The following is a 21,308-nucleotide window of genomic DNA, read 5'->3' on the forward strand; positions in this document are numbered from 1 at the left end:
TTACTTGCTTTTTCCACTTTGAAAGTGCTTTGTAGCTGAACTATTTTGAGTGGTGACTACATTGACCTACAGATCTCTGCAGCCTTCAGTTATATTTTCTTGTCTTTCACAACTGTATTTTGTTGAACATGATAGTTTGAACCTGAAAGATAACTCGTACTCTTTCATATCTCACTTCTGTAGATTTAAATGCCATCCTTTATTTCTAGAGTGACAATTTTTTTATTTAAGATTTTTTTTGGGTGATCTACTATTTTTATTTTTTTTTGAGATCATAGTTAAAGCAAAAAAGTTCCAGAGTTTGAAGAAAATATACAAAAAGCAGAGAGCAGAGTATGTATTTATGTTGAGCACTGACTCCAGATTTTTTTTGCTGGATTATTAACCTCAGCTCATTAGCCGATGATCCTTAATTTTGAGTTGTTCACAGTGTTTATAGTTATAGATTTGAATTTTGACCCTGATTGTGGTAATATTAATTGTAATAAAGGTCATGGAAGCAGAGTAGGGTTATTGAAAATAGAACCATTTCTTTCTGAGGCTTTGTCTGTATGTCTGTAAGAGAGGCAGCAATGGGACTTTAACTAGTTCTGTTGTGTGTTTACAGCCAGTTCCAGCTTTTTAACCCCATTCAGTTGAGAGAACCACAATTATTCTAATGGGAAAAACACAGTTTGCTTTATAATGTTAAATTGAAACGAAACATTCTTGACTGAGCATTCTGTAAGAAGTAAATCACTGATATATTATGCAAGCAGCTGTACATCAACTAAATCTTCTAGTTTTCAGCGTTAAATTATGTGTTGTATACAAGGTACCCCTCTGTGCTCTAAAATATGCAAGCAGCACATGATTGTTTTTGAATTTAAAAAACTGTCTGCAAAATATACTGTTTAAGCATTTAATAATTTGCTACTGTTGAATTAAGGGGCTTCCCTGGTAGCTCAGTGGTAAAGAATCTGCCTGCCAAGCAGGAGACGTGGGTTCAAGCCCTGGGTCTTGAAGATCCCCTGGAGAAGGAAATGACAATCCAGTCTGTATTCTTGCCTGGGAAATCTTATGGACAGAGGAGCCTGGTGGGCTACAGTTCGCGGGGTCGCAAAAGTCAGACACGACTTAGCGACTAAACATAGAGTTAAAGTAACTTCTGGGTTACAGTTTATGACTATGTGTTTTCTTAAAGCTGCCTAGATTATGAATAGACAGTTCATACAAGAGGAAACAAATATGCATAGAAAAATGATCAGTCTCAGTCAAGGATATGCGTATTAAAGCAAAATGGATACTGTGACTAAAGAAATGAGTTTTAAATTTTCATTTTAGTTTATGTTTTAAAAACAATTTTGTCAGTATAGGTTTACATATGAATGGAAAGTGATTTTTTGGTATTTGATTCAGTTATTGGAAAACTTATGTTGGGAACACCTTGTGTATGTGAATCTTATTGAGTTGTAAATTTTATGAAATCTGAGTGATCATGTATTTTTAATAAGCATTTAATGTCTGAGTTGAAAGGTGCTATAAGTGTGAAATACACAGTGAATTTCAAAGACAGTGTGAAAGAGAAATGTATATGCCTTAATTTTAAAACATTGATTTTGAGTCAAAATGAGAATATTGACTATTTGTCATAATTTTTAAAAATCTTCTACATACTTTATAAACCCCACATTGCAGTCTATATTTTTGTTCTATATGATCAATTACCTTTTAAGGACATTACTTGGGGGAAACAACCAGTTTTTTATTTTTGTATCCATTTATTTGCTACTTTGGATACTATAGGAAGGAGTGAGGAGGCTTTCCATCTGGTATCATTTCTTTTCAGCTTGAAGAATGAAGAACATCATTTAGCATCTCATGTAAAGCATATCTTCTGGTGACAAATTTGTGTAGCTTTTTTGCTCATTGTCTATATACTGGTTTCATTTTTCAATAATAGTTTCTGAATATAGACGTCTCAATTGGCATTCTTTTTTTAATTTAAAGATATTATTTTTTTGTCTTCTGGCTTCCATTGCTTCTGATGAAAAGTAGTCATTTGAATTATTCCCTTTACTGTCTGGTGGCTTAGATGCTAAAGAATCCTGCAGAAGACCTGGGTTCCATCCCTGGGTTGGAAAGATCCCCCGGAGAAGGGAATGACTGCCCACTCCAGTATTCTGGCCTGGAGATTTCCATGGATTGTATAGGCCATTGGGTCTCGAAGAGTTGGACACAGCTCAGTGACTTTCACTTTCTTCACCACATCATTTCTTTAAAAATTTTCCCTTTATCTTTGGTTTTTAGCAGTCTGACTGATGTGGTTTTCTTTTTGTGTTTACCCTATTTGAGGTTTGCTTTTTGGATCTTTAAGTCTCTGACACCAAATTTAGTAACATTTGACTCAGTTCAGTTCAGTCACTCAATCATGTATGACTCTTTGCGACCCCATGGACTGCAGCATGCCAGTCTTCCCTGTCCACCAACTCCCCAAGCTTGCTCAAACTCATGTCCATCCAGTTGGTGATGCCATCTGAACATCTCATCCTTTGTCGTCCCATTCTCCTCCTGCCTTCAATCTTTCCTAGCATCAGGATCTTTTCTAATGAGTCAGTTCTTTCTCATCAGTGACCAGAGTCTGTCCAGTGAATATTTCATTTTAATTATTGTACTTTTCAGCTCTAGAATATTCATTTGTTTTCTATTCATCTATTTATTGGCTGAAACTCCCTAACTGTTCACTTGTTAAGAGCTTATTGAACATATTTGTAATGTCTTCTTTAACGCTTTTGTTGAACATCTGGGCCACTGCAGGATTGTTTTTCTGCAGCTGCTTTTTTTTTTCTTTACTGTGGGCCACATTTTCTTCTCTGCATTTCTGATGATTTCTGATCATGTTCTTTAATTGTACATTAGCATTCTGGAGATTCTGGATTCTGTTGTCTGATTTGTGTTGTGGCTCAAAGTTCAGTTACGAATTGCTCTTGACCTTTTATAGGCTTGACTTTGTTATCTTTTTAGTATGACTCTGTAGAAAGCTTAGAGGAAATCCTCCTAACTTGGGGATACTAAATCTCCGAAGTGTCTCCTCTCTTTTCAGGTCTTAGTGTTAGGCTTTGTTTGGGTGAATCTTCAGTAGATCTAAAAATAGATAAGCATGGGCTTTGAATCTAAGGTATGGCATTCCTGGTGTTTTAGCTTTCTGCCTGAGGTGTTCTGCCCACAGTGGCTGGGCCAAAATGTCACAGCGTCCCAGTACAGTTTGACTTCTGGTATCTCTGTTGCTCTTGCAACCCTGTGGTTGCTGCTTTTTGGTGAGCCTTGTGTAGTGTGCCTGGGAAGCTTATCACCCTTGGCCAGGGACTTCTGGGCTCTGCCTCTGTGTTGGTGGTGTTTAGTCTCAGTCGTGTCTGGCTCTTTGCGACCCCATGGACTGCAGCATGGTGGGCTTCTCTGTCCTTCACCGTCTCCCGGTTTGCTCTGACTCATGTCCACTAAGTTGGTGATGCCATCCAACCATCTTGTTCTCTGTCAGCTCCTTCTCCTCCTGCCTTCTGCCTTTCCCTGCATCAGGGTCTTTCCTAATGGCTCTTCACATCAGGTGGCCAAAGTATCGGAGCTTCAGCTTCAGCATCCGTCCTTCCAATGAATACTTCTGCATAGTTCCTTTTTCTCTGTCCTGCCTCACAGCTTCCCATCCCACTGCCTTTAGTAGTCCTGAACTCAGATCTTTGCTTGTGCTTTGGTTCCCCACTCTAGTTTAGGAAATTGTTCCTAGGCAGAGAGTGGCCGTGGATGTATGTATGTGTGCGTGCGCAGAGTGGCTGTGGATGGGGGGGTGGGGGGTGTGATCTTTTCCCAAGGATTCTTCTGTCTGTTGTACAGTGCTTGAAAAAAGATGCCTTGTATATTTAGTTTAGTTTTATAGTTTGTGGCAGAGGGCCAGTCTGGTAGCAGTTATTCTAATGACTGAAAGAAGAAGCCTCAAATGTTTCTGTCTCCCACTGCAACTCCCAAGTGAGCCTGTGTTTTTAAAAACAAAGCAAAACAGAATTGGGGAAGATTTGTACTACTTTGTGATCTGCCTTTTTCCTGGTGATTTTATACCAGTCTTAAAGATATCTTTAATTTCTTAAATGTGTATATGTGTTTTAAAACTGCATAATATGTGAATATGTAGTTAAAATATTAGGCCAGTTTCCAGTTTTGAGACATTCAGCATTAATTTTCCCTACCATAAATAACACTGATAAACCAACTTGTATATCTTTGTTAGTATCTTTATTTATTTTCTTGTAATAAATATCTAGAAATAGATTTACCATGATATGACGTCTTTAAAGCTTTTAAAATATGTGCTGAAATAAACTTTTGAGCACTTATATACTATTTTTATTTTGTTACAGAGTGTGGATGTGGAACAAATAAATACCAGACACCAAAATATCACTTTGCTTTTGTTGAATAGCTAATTTTTGTAAATAGACTAAATGCACTGAGTCCAGGCCACTTTCCACAAAAATTTGTTTTAAGTTTTTATTTGGAATGTGAGTAATAAAATATACTTTCATTGCTTCTGAAAAGTGAAATACTTTTTACTTGGTTCTCTTTCTACAAGTTTAGTTTTGGGTTGATGTAACCTAATGCTAGTAGCATTTTATTGTAATGTAGATTTACAGCACCTTTTATTGTATAGCTTCTACTTAAGCTTGAAGTTTTCAAATGTACTTAGGTCAGTCCTGATGTGTCACTTTTCCTGTTGGAATATGTACTGAATGTATGAGTTTGGCAAATATAAGAAAAAAAGCAAAATGATAGGTGTCTTTTTTTTTTAATAATTGACTTTTACGTTTTAAAGCAGTTTAAAACGGTTCACAGCAAAATAGAGCACAAAGAATGCTGGGCCCCCCACTTCCTCACACACCTGCAGCCCTATCAATATCCCACACCAGAGTGGTATATTTGTTATAGTCAGCAAACTTTCATTGACACATTATTATCATCCAAAGTCCAGAGTTTACGGTAGGTTTCAACTTTTTTGGGAGTTGTATATTCTGTGGGTTTTGGCAAATGTATAATGACATATCTGTAACATTAGTTTCATAGCCCTAAAATTCCTCTGTGCTCCACCTACTCATCTCTGTTTTCCCCAACCCTTGGTAAATACTGACTTTTGTTTTTAAACAAAGGTAGTGTCTTTTTTTTTTTTTTTTTGTAGGCCTTGTAGCAAATAGGTTAAGTATTTGTAGCAAATAGGTTAAGTATATTAGGAAAGCTATATTGGCGGGCTGAAACCTACTTTCCCAGCAATCTCTTAGTACTGAAAAGTGGAAATTGAAATCAGTATTCTCCACATAGAATTTAACTTCAGTTTAAAAACTTCCCTGGTGGCTCAGATGGTAAAGCGTCTGTCTACAATGCGGGAGACCAGGGTTCGATCCCTGGGTTGGGAAGATCCCTTGGAGAAGGAAATGGCAATCCACTCCGGTACTATTGCCTGGAAAATCCCATGGACAGAGGAGCCTGGTAGGCTACAGTCCATGGGGTCGCAAAGAGTCAGACACGACTGAGCAACTTCATGTTACACGTTATGTTACGTAAAATCTTAAGTAATGCTAAATTTAAAAAGACTTCCGCTTGTAGGTGATCACTATTCATATTTACAGGTAGTCTAAATAAATTTGCATATAATTCTTAATTTTTTTCCAGTGGCCTAAATCAGTATTTGTGAATGAAATACTTTGCCTATATGTAGTCCAGACTTGGTCTAGCAAGTATGGTGGGAGTGAAGTTAGCTGAGCCATGGGACTGTGCTCCAGAATATCTTTGCAGCATTGGCGACACCTCCTTTTATTATCTGTTGACTGGAAATAGTGACAAATACGCTGCCTGTGTATCTGTAATATCTATCTTTATCCATGATATTAAAGGAAAACAGGCTACTGTAGCCAACTAATTTAGGTGAAATTTCAAGATAACAAAGATTTCCTGCCAGATGGTTATTTTTTGTTTTTATTTTTAAGAAACCAACTAAGACTTTCTTTACATTAAAGATAAGACTACTTGTTGGTTTTAACAAAATCAGCAATCTCCATATTTGGTCATTGTGATATTTTAGCACTTACTGGTTTTGAGTTCTTTTAATTGTGCACGTGAGTACGTGGTCAGTTGTGCTTGGCTCTTTGTGGTCCCATGTATGTATGTAGCCCACCAGGCTCCTCTGTCCATGGAATTTTCCAGGCAAGAGTACTGGAGTGGGTTGCCATTTCTTACTCCAGGGTCTTTTTAATTAAAATGTGTTGTTAGATCTTTGTACTTTTATTTGTGATTTTTGTGATAAATATACTACTCTTGAGTTGCTAGAAGTATTTCCCCAAACTAATTATATGATTGTTAAATTTCCTTATAAAATGGGTGGGAAGGGGCATGTGTAAAACTCCTGAGTAAAATATGTACATTTCATTCCTTCAAGAAATATTTATTAAACACTTGCTAGGTGCCAAGCGGTTTTCTAAATGCTAAGAGCAAGAGTAGTCAACAGGGTGATTAGGATCCTTCTTTTGGTGGCCTGCACCTTCTATGCAGGAGGGGGAGCGATGATGTACACATGTAAATGAATGAAAAAAGGTCATTTTTAAATACTGAAAAAGGCTCTGGGGGAGAAAAACCCTGTTCTGTTAAAGTGATGGGTAGGATCTGTAATTTAGACAGAGTGACTAAGGAAAGCCACATGGAGGAGATAACATTTGCAGTGACACCTAAATGATGGAGAAGCAAGCCACTTGAATTTCCAGGGACAGAGCTTTCCAGATGGGGAAGAATACAAGACAGAGATTTTAAGGTAGGGAACAGGTTTGGCCTATTCAAGGAACAGCAGGAGGGCTGGATTGCCCAGAACTGTGGAGGCTGTGATCAGGAACTTAGATTTTTTTCCCCTCTATTTTCTGGTTACAGTGGGAAACTAGCTGAGGGTGTTCCGCAAGGGTTGCTAATCTAGGGGGCATATAATAAATGAGCACTGACATACATATGCAAATGACGGGTGCATAGAATGTGGGGGCTTGTGGGGGGACTGGGAACCTTGGGAGAAGACATTCATGAGGCAGTGACGTTTAAACTGAGGCGTAAGGAATTAATTAGGGGAACAGCATGGGAAAGAGCATTCCACACAGAGGAATAGCATGGTGAAATATGAGTCTAGAAAGAGCTTAGTGGCATAAGGCTCTGAAAAAGGCTAGCTTGTCTATTTGTAGTTTATGGAGGGGAAATAGCACCAAACGGGGCAGGAGAGATTTGGCAGTGAGTACAGGGTTTTATGACAAAGGTCCGTCTAGTCAAAAGCTATGGTTTTTCCAGTAATCATGTATGGATGTGAGAATTGGACCGTAAAGAAAGCTTAGCGCCAAAGAATTGATGCTTTTGAACTGTGGTGTTGGAAAAAACACTTAGAGTCCCTTGGACTGCAAGGAGATCCAACCAGTCCATCCTAAAGGAAATCAGTCCTGAATATTCATTGGAAGGACTGATGCTGAAGCTGAAGCTCCAATACTTTGGCCACCTAATGCAAAGAACTGACTCAATGGAAAAGATCGTGATGCTGGGAAACACTGAAGGTAGGAGAAGGGGCAGACAGAGGATGAGATGGTTAGATGGCATCACCGACTTGTTGGACATGAGTTTGAGCAAGCTCCAGGAGTTGGTGGTGGATAGGGAAGCCTGGCATGCTGCAGTCTTTGGGGTAGCAAAGAGTCGTTCATGACTGAGCAACTGAACTGAATTGAACAGGATTTTATGAGGCACGTGTACGATTTTAGCTGTTAATCCTCTGTAACAGTGATTTTAATGAGAGTAACTTAATCACTAGTGCATTTAATATTATTAGTAGTTGCTACTCTGTGAGGATTAGATTGGAGAAGGGGGCGAGAATGGAGACCAGTTTGGTTCCACTTTAAGTGAGCTAGGATGGTGTTTTTGCTTTCACTTTTGTCTCAAGTTTAAAGGATTTATTAAACAAAATAAGCCACTCATTATATATAAATAAATAATACAAATATTTATTAGAGAATCATCTAGCTAACATTCAGTTCAGTTCAGTTGCTCAGTCGTGTCCAACTCTTTGCAACCCCATGAATCACAGCACTCCAGGCCTCCCTGTCCATCACCAACACCCGGAGTTCACTCAAACTCACGTCCATCGAGTCGGTGATGCCATCCAGCCATCTCATCCTCTGTCATCTCCTTCTCCTCCTGCCCCCAATCCCTCCTAGCATCAGAGTCTTTTCCAATGAGTCAGCTCTTCGCATGAGGTGGCCAAAGTACTGGAGTTTCAGCTTCAGCATCAGTCCTTCCAATGAACACCCAGGACTGATCTCCTTTAGGATGGACTGGTTGGATCTCCTTGCAGTCCAAGGGACTCTCAAAAGTCTTCTCCAACACCACAGTTCAAAAGCATCAATTCTTCGGTGCTCAGCTTTCTTCACAGTCCAACTCTCACATCCATACGTGACCACTGGAAAAACCATAGCCTTGACTAGATGGACCTTTGTTGGCAAAGTAATATCTCTGCTTTTCAATATGCTATCTAGGTTGCTAACATTAAAAGAATATACTAACATTAAAAGAAAAGAGAAATAGAGCAGAAGATACATTACCTAATTGGTTTTAACCAACATCCAGACTTAAACAACTCTAGAAAGTCTCGTGATGCAGCACATCTGGAGTCCCAATTGGGAAAAGGTCCCAGGGGTCCACTCTGTGGGTGAGATGTCAAAGATTGCAGTTTGGGGTTCCCATTTATAATCCCAGGATGCACACTGATATCATAATCAATCTGTGACCAAATTGCAAGCCTCAGTTCAGTTCAGTCGCTCAGTTGTGTCCGACTCTTTGCGACCCCATGAACCGCAGCACGCCAGACCTCCCTGTCCATCACCAACTCCGGGAGTTCACTCAGTCCATCGAGTCGGTGATGCCATCCAGCCATCTCATCCTCTGTCATCCCCTTTTCCTCCTGCCCTCAATCCCTCCCAGCATCAGAGTCTTTTCCAATTGCAAGCCTAGTTTCCTGTTAATGCTGTTTGTTTTGTCTTGTAAAACTTGGAATGTTGTTAAGCCTGAGGCTTGGTTGGCCAGGCCCACTTCAGGGGCTCAGCCATCTCAAAATTTTTCCCCCCTTTTGTCTGCAACTCTTGCACTCACAGCAGGCAGTCACTCTAGGTCACTCACAGACCAAGCAGTGTCCCGGCAGTTTGGAAGCTAGGTCAGAGGTCTACTTTGCTTTGTCTCTGAAGCCTAAACAAGACTATTTATTTAATTTCCCTGACAGATGGTGGTGATGAGAATACGGATGGTATCAGTAGAGATTTTGAGTGAAGACAGATTTAGGACCTTGGTTAGATTTAGGGGTATGGAAAAGGAGAAATGTATCATGGACAGGCCTCAGGTGTGTACCTGCAAATGGGTAGATGGTGATGTTACATAGCGACACTGGTCAATTAAAGGTCACTGCAGAGATTTAGCATTCTAAGGTTGCAAATAAAAGCTTCTCCTATGGGATTGATTATTTTAAAATTACAGTGCAGTGTGTGCTCAGTCACGTCTGACTCTGCGTCCCTGTGGACTGTAGCCTATCAGGCTCCTCTGTCCATGGGAGTTTTCCAGGCAAGAATACTGGAGTGAGTTGCCATTTCCTTTCTCCAGGGGATCTTTCGGACTAAAGGATCCAACTTTCATCTCGTGTCTCCTTCACTGGCAGGCGGATTCTTTACCCCTGAGCCATTTACTGTCACCTTATGACAAGCACATATAATGCTTACTATGTATTAAGCATATTTCAACTCATTGAATCCTGATGACTTAATGGGGTCGGTGCTGTGACTATCCCCATGTTACAGATGAGAAGACAGGCACAGAGAAGTTAAAAGACATATATCTAGACAGTTTTGCTTCCTGCTTCATTCTTAACTACTAATTAGGCTTAGAAGGTTTTAATCACACAGTTTGCATACTGTGTGGTAATTATCTAGACTCACCTAATGATACATTAAATTGGCATTTAACTGTGTTAGACTTTTCCTGGGAAGTTTACTTTTTTTGTGCATTCAGATAGCATACCTGGCTATATCTTTATAGCATTGGAACAAGCAGTGGTAATATCCTCTTTAATTAAATATTGCTTTCTTTTATTTTCTAAAATTCTTTGAAATTGCTTAGTCTTTATGTATGTGTGTATGTGTGTGTGTGCGCTAAGTCACTTCAGTCGTGTTTGATTTTTTGCGACCCTATGGACTGTAGCCTGCCAGGCTCCTCTGTCTATGTGATTCTCCAGGCAAGAATACTGGAGTGGGTTACCATGCCCTCCTCCAGGGGATCTTCCTGACCCAGGGATCGAACCTGCATCTCTTATGTCACCTGTATTGGCAGGCAAATTCTTTACCACTAGTGCCACCCTAAGTCTTTGAAATTGCTTGGTCTTTGTATTGTTACTGTTTGCAGCACCTTTTGAAATAGTGTTGATTTTACTTTGTACATTAAATGTGGCTCATAAAGTGAAGGTAAAGGCTCTAATGTGCGTGCATACTCAGTCGCTCCACTTCTTGTGTCCAACTTCTTGTGACCCCGTGGACTGTAGCCCGCCAGGCTGTCCTGTCCGTGGAATATTTCAGGCAAGAATACTGGAGTGGGTTGCCATTTCCCCCTCCAGGGGGTCTTCCCACCCAGTGATTGAACCTGCATTGGCAGGTGGATTCTTTATCACTTTGCCACCTGGGAAGCCTGAAGTCTCTAATAATCTTTGGAAATCACATAAGCTAGATGTTTCTTTTTGTAAAGAGACTAAAAATTCATTAAAGTGGGTGTGTGATCTTTGCTCTGAGAATAGTGTCTCTGTGGACTGATATTGGCACACTAATAATGAGCCACTCCTCAGTGGACTGGCTGTCTCCTCCTCTGAGAGGAGAGGCTGTCATTGGGTTGAACGTAGTAGATGCTATATATTTCCTTAGATCGGAAACTGGCACTTAGACAAGCGCGAGGGGGAGAGTCTCTTAAAGACACTCATGTGGGAAAAGGATAAGATCCCCCAGGAGTGTACTAGTGGGATCAAGCAGTTGATAGGGAAGAAAGGCAGACAAGGGATTATGGTACATAGCCTCTGAAACTAGCCATTTGCTGTTTAGTCGCTAAGTTGTGTCCAACTCTTTTGTGACCCCATGAACTGTAGCCTGCCAGGCTCCACGGTCCATGGGATTTCCCAGGCAAGAATACTGGAGTGGGTTGCCATTTCCTTTACCAGATAGATGATCTTCCCTGTGCAGAGATTTAACCTGCGTCTCCTGCATTGGCAGGCAGGTTCTTTACCACTGGGCCACCACTAGCTATTCGGTGGGTTTAAAAAACAGAACGGAACAAAATAGAAACCTAAACTTTAGGATTGTTACTTTTCCACCACTATTCAGTGAAGTTCTTCTGCAAAGGTTAACTTCTTGTTGTGTGCTGGGTGAACAAAAGAGTTTATGTAGCTGTTTCTTAGTGAAAGTCGCTCAGTTGTGTCCTGCTCTTTACGACCCCATGGGCTATATAGGACATGGAATTCTCCAGGCCAGAATACTGGGGTGGGTAGCCTTTCCCTTCTCCAGGGGATCTTCCCAACCCAGGAATTGAACTGGGGTCTCCTGCATTGCAGGCAGATTCTTTACCAACTGAGCTAGCTGTTTCTTAGGAGTTATGTAATTTTGAAAGGGTATTTATGGTGTTTGGTGAGAAAGGGTCCTAGAGGCAAACGAAACTCTGTCCCTCACTAATTGTCCTTCTTGTGTCTTCCACTGAAACATTAATCATGTGCTCTGTTTTAATAAGGAAGGCTATTCTTTTAGGTAACTTTTATTAAATTAGGACCCATTAGCTTTATCATATGCCATTTTGGAAAACTTTTTAGGATCCTAACAATTATATATATATATACACACATGTATATATTTATATATATTCATACATAAATAAATATATATATTTTAGTCTTTGTAACTTGGAATTTTTCCAGGTGAGTCTGGGGGGAAGAATGGAATCTGAATTATTAGGTGAAATTGATAGTTTCTGTGTGCATCCAGTAGCAGGAGTTGTTTATGGCTGAATACAGTGTTCATGAACAGTGATGCTCACATTTAGCTGTTAAGACTTAATTGAGGCCATATTTAGTATTGCTGCTTATCTGTATATATAGTAGGAAAGTGACTGGTATTCTTGGTCCTAATATTACAGAGGGAGTGAGACGTTCAGTATGTATTTGAGCATCACTTTTGTAACTATTTCCAAATGACCTATAATGGGGAAGAAGTTATTTGAAATATTGCTTTAGTTGTGGTCCTTTAGGAAAAAGTTCAGAATGCAGGAATTAAAGTAACCTGTTTCTCTCTTTTTTAACTCTAGGTGAGAATTATGAAGATGATGACCTAGTAAACTCTGATGAGGTTATGAAGAAACCATGTCCAGTACAGATTGTCCTTGCACATGAAGATGACCATAACTTTGAGCTTGATGAAGAAGCTTTGGAGCAGATATTACTACAGGAACACATACGAGACCTAAACATAGTAGTGGTGTCTGTGGCAGGAGCTTTCCGTAAAGGGAAATCATTTCTGCTGGACTTCATGCTTAGATATATGTATAACAAGGTGAATAGTGTCTTTTAAATTGAACCAAGTTAAACACAAAAATTACCAACCAGTCTTGTTTAAAAATAATAGATAAAAAGCAGTAAGAACTGTATCTTTAGTTTTAAAAAATATAGTTCTTGATAAGACTTCTCAGTTAAGACAGTAATGTAAGTTTGTTTGAGCTCTTGATTCTTCTTCATCTCCCATCTCCATAATTCCTCTTTGCAGGTAGTACATATTGAGGCATATGATTGAGCACCTGTGTACAATGTGTTCCAAGCATTGTAACTCTAACTCAGAATGTCTGAGTGTACTTTAAATTTCCTGAGTATTGTTCAGTCTCTCCTATTTTGTATTTCCTCACACCTTCCCCTTCTTGATCACCTTTGCAGTAATGGGTGAAGTAGGCTGATAGAGACTTCTGAAAAGGTATACTTATGCTCCTCAAATAAGTCTCCTTTAGAGAATTTTTCTTTTTGAGGTAAGATTCAGTTCCTTAAAGTGACTTCCATGGCCTTCCATGATCTCTAAGCCTCATTCCTCACCTCTGTAGTTTTTGCAGTTCCTTGACTATGCCATATTCTCTCTCAAATGTTGCTGTATTGTTGGCTTATTTTTTCACTGAAAGCCTTCCATGATTTCTAAGACTATGTTATGACTGTATGGCTCAGGTCATGTGTTGCATTGATACTACTTTAGTTACTTATTTTTCCTGGCTAGTGTAACCTCTGTCAGGAGTGGCCTTATCTTGATTACCATGTCTCTCGTGCCTGGCACAGTAATTGGCCCATAGTAAGCACTTATTTTCTATTTTGACTAATGAATCACCCTTTCTATTTTCACTTTTTGACAGTTGTTATTTTCCAGACAATTGTTATTTCCTTCCCTTTCCCTGACTTCAACTTTCTTCCCTGGAAAAAAAGCAAAAAAAAAAAAAGAATTTCTCCCCGACTTGAGTCAGAATATTTTTCTAATAGTTGGGCTGAGGGAATGAGAGTTTGGTAGGAACTAAGAAGGAGGAATTGAAATTTTGGAGTGGAACACTTAGTGGGGAACGGCTTTATAGGAAGAGGCTAGATGTTCAGAAGGCCACGTGAAGGTGCTGGAAGTGACACTTAGAATTACGTAATTGTCTAAACATCTGTCGTGGTGTTCATCTGTACGAATTCTGTGTAAAATCTGTAACTGGCTGTGTATGTGCCTTGAAATTAAGTAATAAGGCAAACATTCCTAGTTGATTTTCCAGGAAGCTTTTCAGAATTCTTTTTCTAGGAATCTTTTCAGGCATACTTAAATACACCTGAGTATCAAGGATATAGTTCATGTTAAAGAACACTATTTTGCAGAAATTGGGAGTTGAGAAAGATACAGTAAAGTTTTTCCACTTGATTATTTTCCAGAATTTTACATCTGAAATAGAGAAATGTATAATGACTTATTCTTAAAAAAAAAAAAAAAAAGAAAAACTACATTTAAAGATGATGAATTTCTGTATTTTGAGGCTCTAACTTCTTAAGTTAGCTTGTATATATTGTATCTATCTGTGTCTGGCTGTTCACTGCAAGTGTGTTTGATTCCACGTAGGTGACAGAACGTTAGAAGGGGAAGGAAACTTAGATCACTTGTCTAGCAAGTTTCACCTTAGGTGCAATTTCTTATTTGATCTCTGATCAGTTAGTAGTGGCTGTTCAGAGGGGGAGTAGCAGCCCACACATGTGTCATATTTGTTATTTCTGAACTAATAGACAGTGTAGCCTTCTCAGTTAATATCTTCAAAGGTAACCACTGTTCTGAACTCTCACCACAGGCTAATTTTGTCTGTTTTTGAACTTCACATGAATGAAATCATACCATATGGGTTTATGTTTGGTTTATTCATTAACATATCTGTGAACTACCTAAGTTTTTGCATCTGTGATAGTCCATTGTTTTTGTTACTTTGGTATTCCATTATATGATTATACCACATTTTTTTAATCCATTTGTCAATGGATAATCTTAATAAGTTTTAGTAAGCTGATTTTTGAATCACATGTTTCCAAAGAAAAGTAGGTTACTCTGTTAACAGTCAGTAGGAATTGCTAGAAAAATGTTGATCAAGTGGTCATATAAAAGTGATTCCAATTTCAAGAATCAGTTTAGGAAGGTAGAAACTTAATGTAGTAGAATTAAATTAGTAAAACTTAATTTTGGGGATATATTGAACACTAAGTAATGGGAGCTGTTCTAGGTAAGGATTCTTGATCCTTTATAGAGTTGCTTCCCTTTTTAAGTGTTTCTTATTTTTTTAATTTATTTTTAATCATTCCTTATTTTTTAAAAAACTTTTGTGAACAATTTTTAATGTATGAAAGTAGACAGTGAATGCCCATGTACTTAATAATTTTTAGCAAAAAGTGGTTTTAATTCTTTTAAGATTTTCCTCCATTTCTTTTTCTTGGTAAATTTATTTGTTGAAAAATGTGATTGTTGGTCTTACAGAGTTTCCCAGTCTGGGTTTGCTGATTTTACCCCATTGGTGCAGTTTTCTTGTTCTTTTGTTTTGTGAATTTCCTGTAAATTGTTGGTTGAACCTAGATCAGACTCAGATTTGACTTTTTGGCAAGAGCATTTCGTAGATGATATTTTCTTCTATGAGGAGGCACATGTTATCTTTTCACGTAACAGTTTTTGAATCTTTATTGATTTCTGGGTATTCTGATTACTAAGCATTTAATAGATATTATACATAATAGTTTTTAGAATAAAGGCTTTGGCATCAAATTGCCTGGCTTGGAATCCCAGCTGTGCCACTTACTCTGAGTTTCATTCTTCAACTCCAAGCTGAAATACTAATACAACTCCATAGTGTTACTGTGAATACTGCTACTGCTGCTGCTAAGTCGCTTCAGTCGTGTCCGACTCTGTGCGACCCCATAGACGGCAGCCCACCAGGCTCCCCCGTCCCTGGGATTCTCCAGGCAAGAACACTGGAGTGGGTTGCCATTTCCTTCTCCAATGCATGAAAGTGAAAAGTGAAAGTGAAGTCGCTCAGTCATGTCCGACTCTGTGCAACCCCATAGATGGCAGCCCACCAGGCTCCTCTGTCCCTGGGATTCTCCAGAGGAGCCTGGTGGGCTGCCGTCTATGGGGTCGCACAGAGTCGGACACGACTGAAGCGACTTAGCAGCAGCAATAGCAGTATTCACAGTAACACTATGGAGTTGTATTAGTATTTCAGCTTGGAGTTGAAGAATGAAACTCAGAGTAAGTGGCACAGCTGGGATTCCAAGCCAGGCAATTTGATGCCAAAGCCTTTATTCTAAAAACTATTATGTAAAATGATGTTTGGTCCATTTATATACTTATCCTCAATTGTTCTTTTGTAAGTGTTTACTTTTTATTGTTTACTTGAGAAATTGAAAGAGACTGACAGGAGTACATACCTGATAACTTTTCTTGCTGCCCACTGGTATCTTTGCTTAATAAGTATGAGTTTTGACTGTTTGTATCATAATTGCTAGTGGCACTTTAAGGGGAGTTATCTGTAGTTTTTATTCTTTTCCATTTTAAGAGCTGCTCCCAGAACTTCTTCCAGAGATCAAGAGTAGGAACTATCTTTAAGGATTATATGTGCTGCTACATATAATTTCCCAAAAGCACAACTATATCAGGATCAGTATATGGGATGTTGAACTTGGTTTCACTTTTTTCTCTAAGGCTAGTAATATCTGAGATTAAGACTTGGAAATGTTAATCTATGAAAAAAAACTTGGTTTCTTGTGCTTTCTAAGAAAGAAATGTATGTAGAGGAAGAATAATGTTTTTATAAGTTTCTTCCTAGGGTCACTTTTATTATTATTATTATTTTGTGGTATAAAATATAGCAAAGTATGTAAGCCTTAGTACAGCCAGTGAATTTTCATTGAGTTATACTTTTGTGACCACTGCCTCTCAGATAAAGAAAAACAGCATTTTCAGCACTCCAGAAGGCTCTCTTGTTCTTTCTCCTAGTTACTACTATCTCCAGCTCTCAGGAGCCACTGCTGTTCTGACTTAAATTGCCATCGATCAGTTTTGTCTACTTTTGAATTTCATGTAAATGTAATTATAAAGTGTGCGCTCATGTCTGGTTTCTTTCACTTAATATTAAGTCTAAGAGATTCATGTTGTTGCATGTATCAGTAATTGTTTTTTTAATTGCTGAATAGTATTTCATTGGATGAAGATACCATAGGCCTGGAAAAGGTCAGTTTTCATTCCAATCCCAAAGAAAGGCAATGCTGAAGAATGCTCAAACCGCTGCACAATTGCACTCATCTCACACGCTAGTAAAGTAATGATCAAAATTCTCCAAGCCAGGCTTCAGCAGTACGTGAACCGTGAACTTCCAGATGTTCAAGCTGGTTTTAAAAAAGGCAGAGGAACCAGAGATCAAATTGCCATCCACTGGATCTTGGAAAAAGCAAGAGAGTTCCAGAAAAACATCTGTTTCTGCTTTATTGACTATGTCAAAGGCTTTGCCTATGTGAATCACAATAAACTGTGGAAAATTCTGAAAGAGGTGGGAATACCAGACCACCTGACCTGCCTCTGGAGTAATCTATATGCAGATCAGGAAGCAAGAGTTAGAACTGGATATGAAACAACAGACTGATTCCGAATCCGGAAAGGAGTACGTCAAGGCTGTATGCGTTGTCACCCTGCTTATTTAACTTACATGCAGAGTACATCATGAGAAACGCTGGGCTGGATGAAGCACAAGCTGGGAATCAAGATTACTGGGAGAAGTGTCAATAACCTCAGATATGCAGATGACACCTCTCATGGCAGAAATTGAAGAGCCTCTTGATGAAAGTGAAAGAGGAGAGTGAAAAAGTTGGCTTGAAACTCAACGTTCAGAAAACTGAGATCATGGCATCTGGTTCCATCACTTCATGGCAAATAGATGGGGAAACAATGGAAACAGTGTCAGACTTTAATTTTGGGGGGCTCCAAAATCACTGCAGATGGTGACTGCAGCCATGAAGTTAAAAGACGCTTACTCCTTGGAAGGAAAGTTATGACCAACCTAGACAATATATTAAAAAGCAGAGACATTACTTTGCTAACAAAGGTCCGTCTAGTCAAGGCTAAGGTTTTCCCAGTAATCACGTATGGATGTGAGAGTTGGACTATAAAGCTGAGTGCCGAAGAATTGATGCTTTTGAACTGTGGTGTTGGAGAAGATTCTTGAGAGTGCCTTGGACTGTAAGGAGATCCAACCAGTCCATCCTAAAGGAGATCAGTCCTGAGTGTTCATTGGAAGGACTGATGTTGAAGCTGAAGCTCCAATATTTTGGCCACCTGATGCAAACAGCTGACTCATTTGAAAAGACCCTGATATTGGGAAGGATTTGGGGCGGGAGGAAAGGGGATGACAGAGTTTGAAATGGTTGGATGGCATCACCAACTCGATGGACATGAGTTTGGGTAAACTCCGGGAGTTGATGATGGACAGAGAGTCCTGGTGTGCTGCAGTCCATGGGGTCGCAAAGAGTCAGACATGACTGAGCGACTGAACTGATCTGAATTTGAATTGACAGTCTTATGGGTTGTTGGTAATTTTTGTTTGTTATGGATCAAGCTATGATGAATGTTCTTATAAAAGTCTTGGTGAAGTAAGCACTTATTTCTGTTGAGTTTATACCCAGGAGTAGGAATGTTAGGATCAAAATTTTTTCAATAGTGGGTTTACCAATTTTGTACTCCCATCAGCTATGTGTAAAGACTTACAGTTCCTTTACATTTTATAAAACAATACTGTCATTTAGCCATTCTGATAGATGTGCATTTTTAAAATTTTAAGGCATCACTTTGTTCGGGTTCATATGCTCATAAAATTGCCAGATTTGATGTAGAAGTATAGCTTATTCATTTAATTATTGCTTTAACTGAATTTGCTTTTGAATATTTCACCTATTCCAAGTGATACACTGAATATAACTTATGTAACAAACTGGTGAAATTGAAAATTTGATATTGTTACTATTTTTGCTTATGTAAGAAGCAGGCAGAACTTGGTCAGAGTTTTAAGATTGAAAGGAAAAATAAAAATCGGTGGTCTAATTTTGTCTGCTGAAAATATGCTAAAGAGTTGGGTATAGAGGTTATGTGGACTATTGACTACTTTCTTTCTGTTAGCATATTAGATTTTCCCCCCTTGATTTCTGAATTGTATATTTCTGTTCTTTCATATGCAGATTTAAAATTAGTGTAATTTCACTTAGAAGGCTTCACCAAATGTTGCCAAAGCCAGAGGAATCAGAAACAGATGACGTGGAGGAGGCTACAATACGTTGTTCAAAGTCCTTACTGCCATGTTTTAGGAGGGCCTTTCTTGGTTGCGTTTCTGTACTTGTTCCCTGAAAATGTTTTGTCATCTGTAGCCTTTGAAATACCTTTCTAGCTTTAAGCCCCAAATGTATGTACTGCCTGTTTTGTGATATCAAAAGTATTATACCTATGTTATCACTTATTTCAGTTTTGTACTTGAGAGAGCATTAATTATTTTTTCCAGTAGACCTTTTCCTACTCCAAAGTATTTGTTCTTGCAAGTGAAAGTTTACTTTCTCTAAAATAATTGACTTTATGAGGTCATTTTTTGAAGAATATCTCAAGTAATAATACTGTTATACATAAGCACTAATTACTCAAACACCAGCTTTAAAACAGTTGGGGAGTTAAAACAGTTTTATAGAATTCAAGTTCCTTAATACTAACTTTTTTTGGAGGAGAAAGAAATTTTTAAGTAATTAATAACTCCCTGCTTCATTCCCCTATTCCCCCTGGGACAATTTTGATGTTTGACTCATGAGTTCTAGTTCAAGATTTCTTTTTTCTCTTAAAACTTTTTTTTTTCTTGCAACGTTTCTTTTTATAGTTAATAGGATGTATTTTCTATAGATGCTTTAGAGAATGTTCACTGTAATCCTTTTGTCAAGAAGCAAGTTAAAATAACAATTTATGCCACATTGCAGTAGTATATGGACATTTAACAGAACTGCCAGTGGACCATTCTTTTTCCTCTTAGACTTCTGTAGTGTTATAGGGTGGGTTTTGTATGGCTGGGAGTCTTTTGTTAAGTTCATGTACTAAGTGTATTTGATACTTTGTTTTTCTTTTAACAGCTTTATTGAGGTATGATTCATATATAATATATAATTTCATCTACTTGAAACCTGTAGTATACAGTCCCATGATTTTAGTATATTCACAGTTGTATAATCATCATCACAATAAATTTTAGAACATTTTTACCATCTCAGAATGAAAAATATGAAGCCCTGTACTTTTAAGCTGTTAACCCACCTATCCCCTATAACCTCTTCTCCCAGCCTCTCTCCCTAAGGAACTATAATCTTATTTACTGTCTCTCTGATTCTATGGGAGGTTAGTTGGGATTCTGTTGGTGATTGTATTGAATCTAAAAGATCAGTTTGGGTAATGTTGTCTGAATATTAAGCACTTTGATCTTTGAACATGACATGTTTTTCCATTTATGTGGGTCGTCTTTAAATAAATAAATCCAGCTTGGGGGGGGAGAATGTTTTGTAGTTTGTATTTTTTATACTTTTGTTAAATTTACTCCTGATTTGATGATGATATAAATATAATTGTTTTCTTAATTTCATTTTCAGGTTGTTCGTTGTAAGTATACAATTGATATTTTTATATTGATCTTTTATCCTGAAATCTTGTTTAACTCATTTATTCATTCCAGTAGCTTTTTAGTGGACTTTTTAAATGTTTTCTCTCTATCAGATCAGATCAGATCAGTCGCTCAGTCGTGTCCGACTCTTTGCGACCCCATGAATCGCAGCACGCCAGGCCTCCCTGTCCATCACCAACTCCCAGAGTTCACTGAGACTCACGTCCATTGAGTCAGTGATGCCATCCAGCCATCTCATCCTCTGCTGTCCCCTTCTCCTCCTGCCCCCAATCCCTCCCAGCATCAGAGTCTTTTCCAATGAGTCAGCTCTTCGCATGAGGTGGCCAAAGTACTGGAGTTTCAGCTTTAGCATCATTCCTTCCAAAGAAATCCCAGGGCTGATCTCCTTCAGAATGGACTGGTTGGATTTCCTTGCAGTCCAGGGGACTCTCAAGAGTCTTCTCCAACACCACAGTTCAAAAGCATCAATTCTTCAATGCTCAGCCTTCTTCACAGTCCAACTCTCACATCCATACATGACCACAGGAAAAACCATAGCCTTGACTAGACGAACCTTTGTTGGCAAAGTAATGTCTCTGCTTTTGAATATGCTATCTAGGTTGGTCATAACTTTCCTTCCAAGGAGTAAGCATCTTTTAATTTCATGGCTGCAGTCACCATCTACAGTGACTTTGGAGCCCAGAAAAATAAAGTCTGACACTGTTTCCACTGTTTCCCCATCTATTTCCCATGAAGTGGTGGGACCGGATGCCATGATCTTTATTTTCTGAATGTTGAGCTTTAAGCCAACTTTTTCACTCTCCACTCTCACTTTCATCAAGAGGCTTTTTAGTTCCTCTTCACTTTCTGCCGTAAGGGTGGTATCATCTGCATATCTGAGGTTATTGATATTTCTCCCGGCAATCTTGATTCCAGCTTGTGTTTCTTCCAGTCCAGTGTTTCTCATGATGTACTCTGCATATAAGTTAAATAAACAGGGTGAC

The 21,308-nt window shown here is 38.7% G+C and overlaps 1 protein-coding gene across 6 annotated transcripts in view; it reads left to right on the forward strand.

Moving 5' to 3' along the window:
• Nucleotides 1–21,308, forward strand: part of ATL2 (atlastin GTPase 2) — a 67,907-nt gene that overhangs the window by 16,070 nt on the left and 30,529 nt on the right. For 4 of the 6 annotated variants that reach the window (XM_070379711.1, XM_070379712.1, XM_070379717.1 and 1 more), the window contains exon 2: nucleotides 12,409–12,653. The exons of the other annotated variants lie outside the window; for them this stretch is intronic. In XM_070379711.1, coding sequence (XP_070235812.1) covers nucleotides 12,409–12,653 — 245 coding nt within the window. The remainder of the gene's footprint in view (nucleotides 1–12,408; nucleotides 12,654–21,308) is intronic. 6 annotated transcript variants of the gene reach the window in all.

The sequence above is a fragment of the Bos mutus genome, chromosome 11 (assembly GCF_027580195.1).
Source record: "Bos mutus isolate GX-2022 chromosome 11, NWIPB_WYAK_1.1, whole genome shotgun sequence".
Classification (NCBI taxonomy): domain Eukaryota; kingdom Metazoa; phylum Chordata; class Mammalia; order Artiodactyla; family Bovidae; genus Bos; species Bos mutus.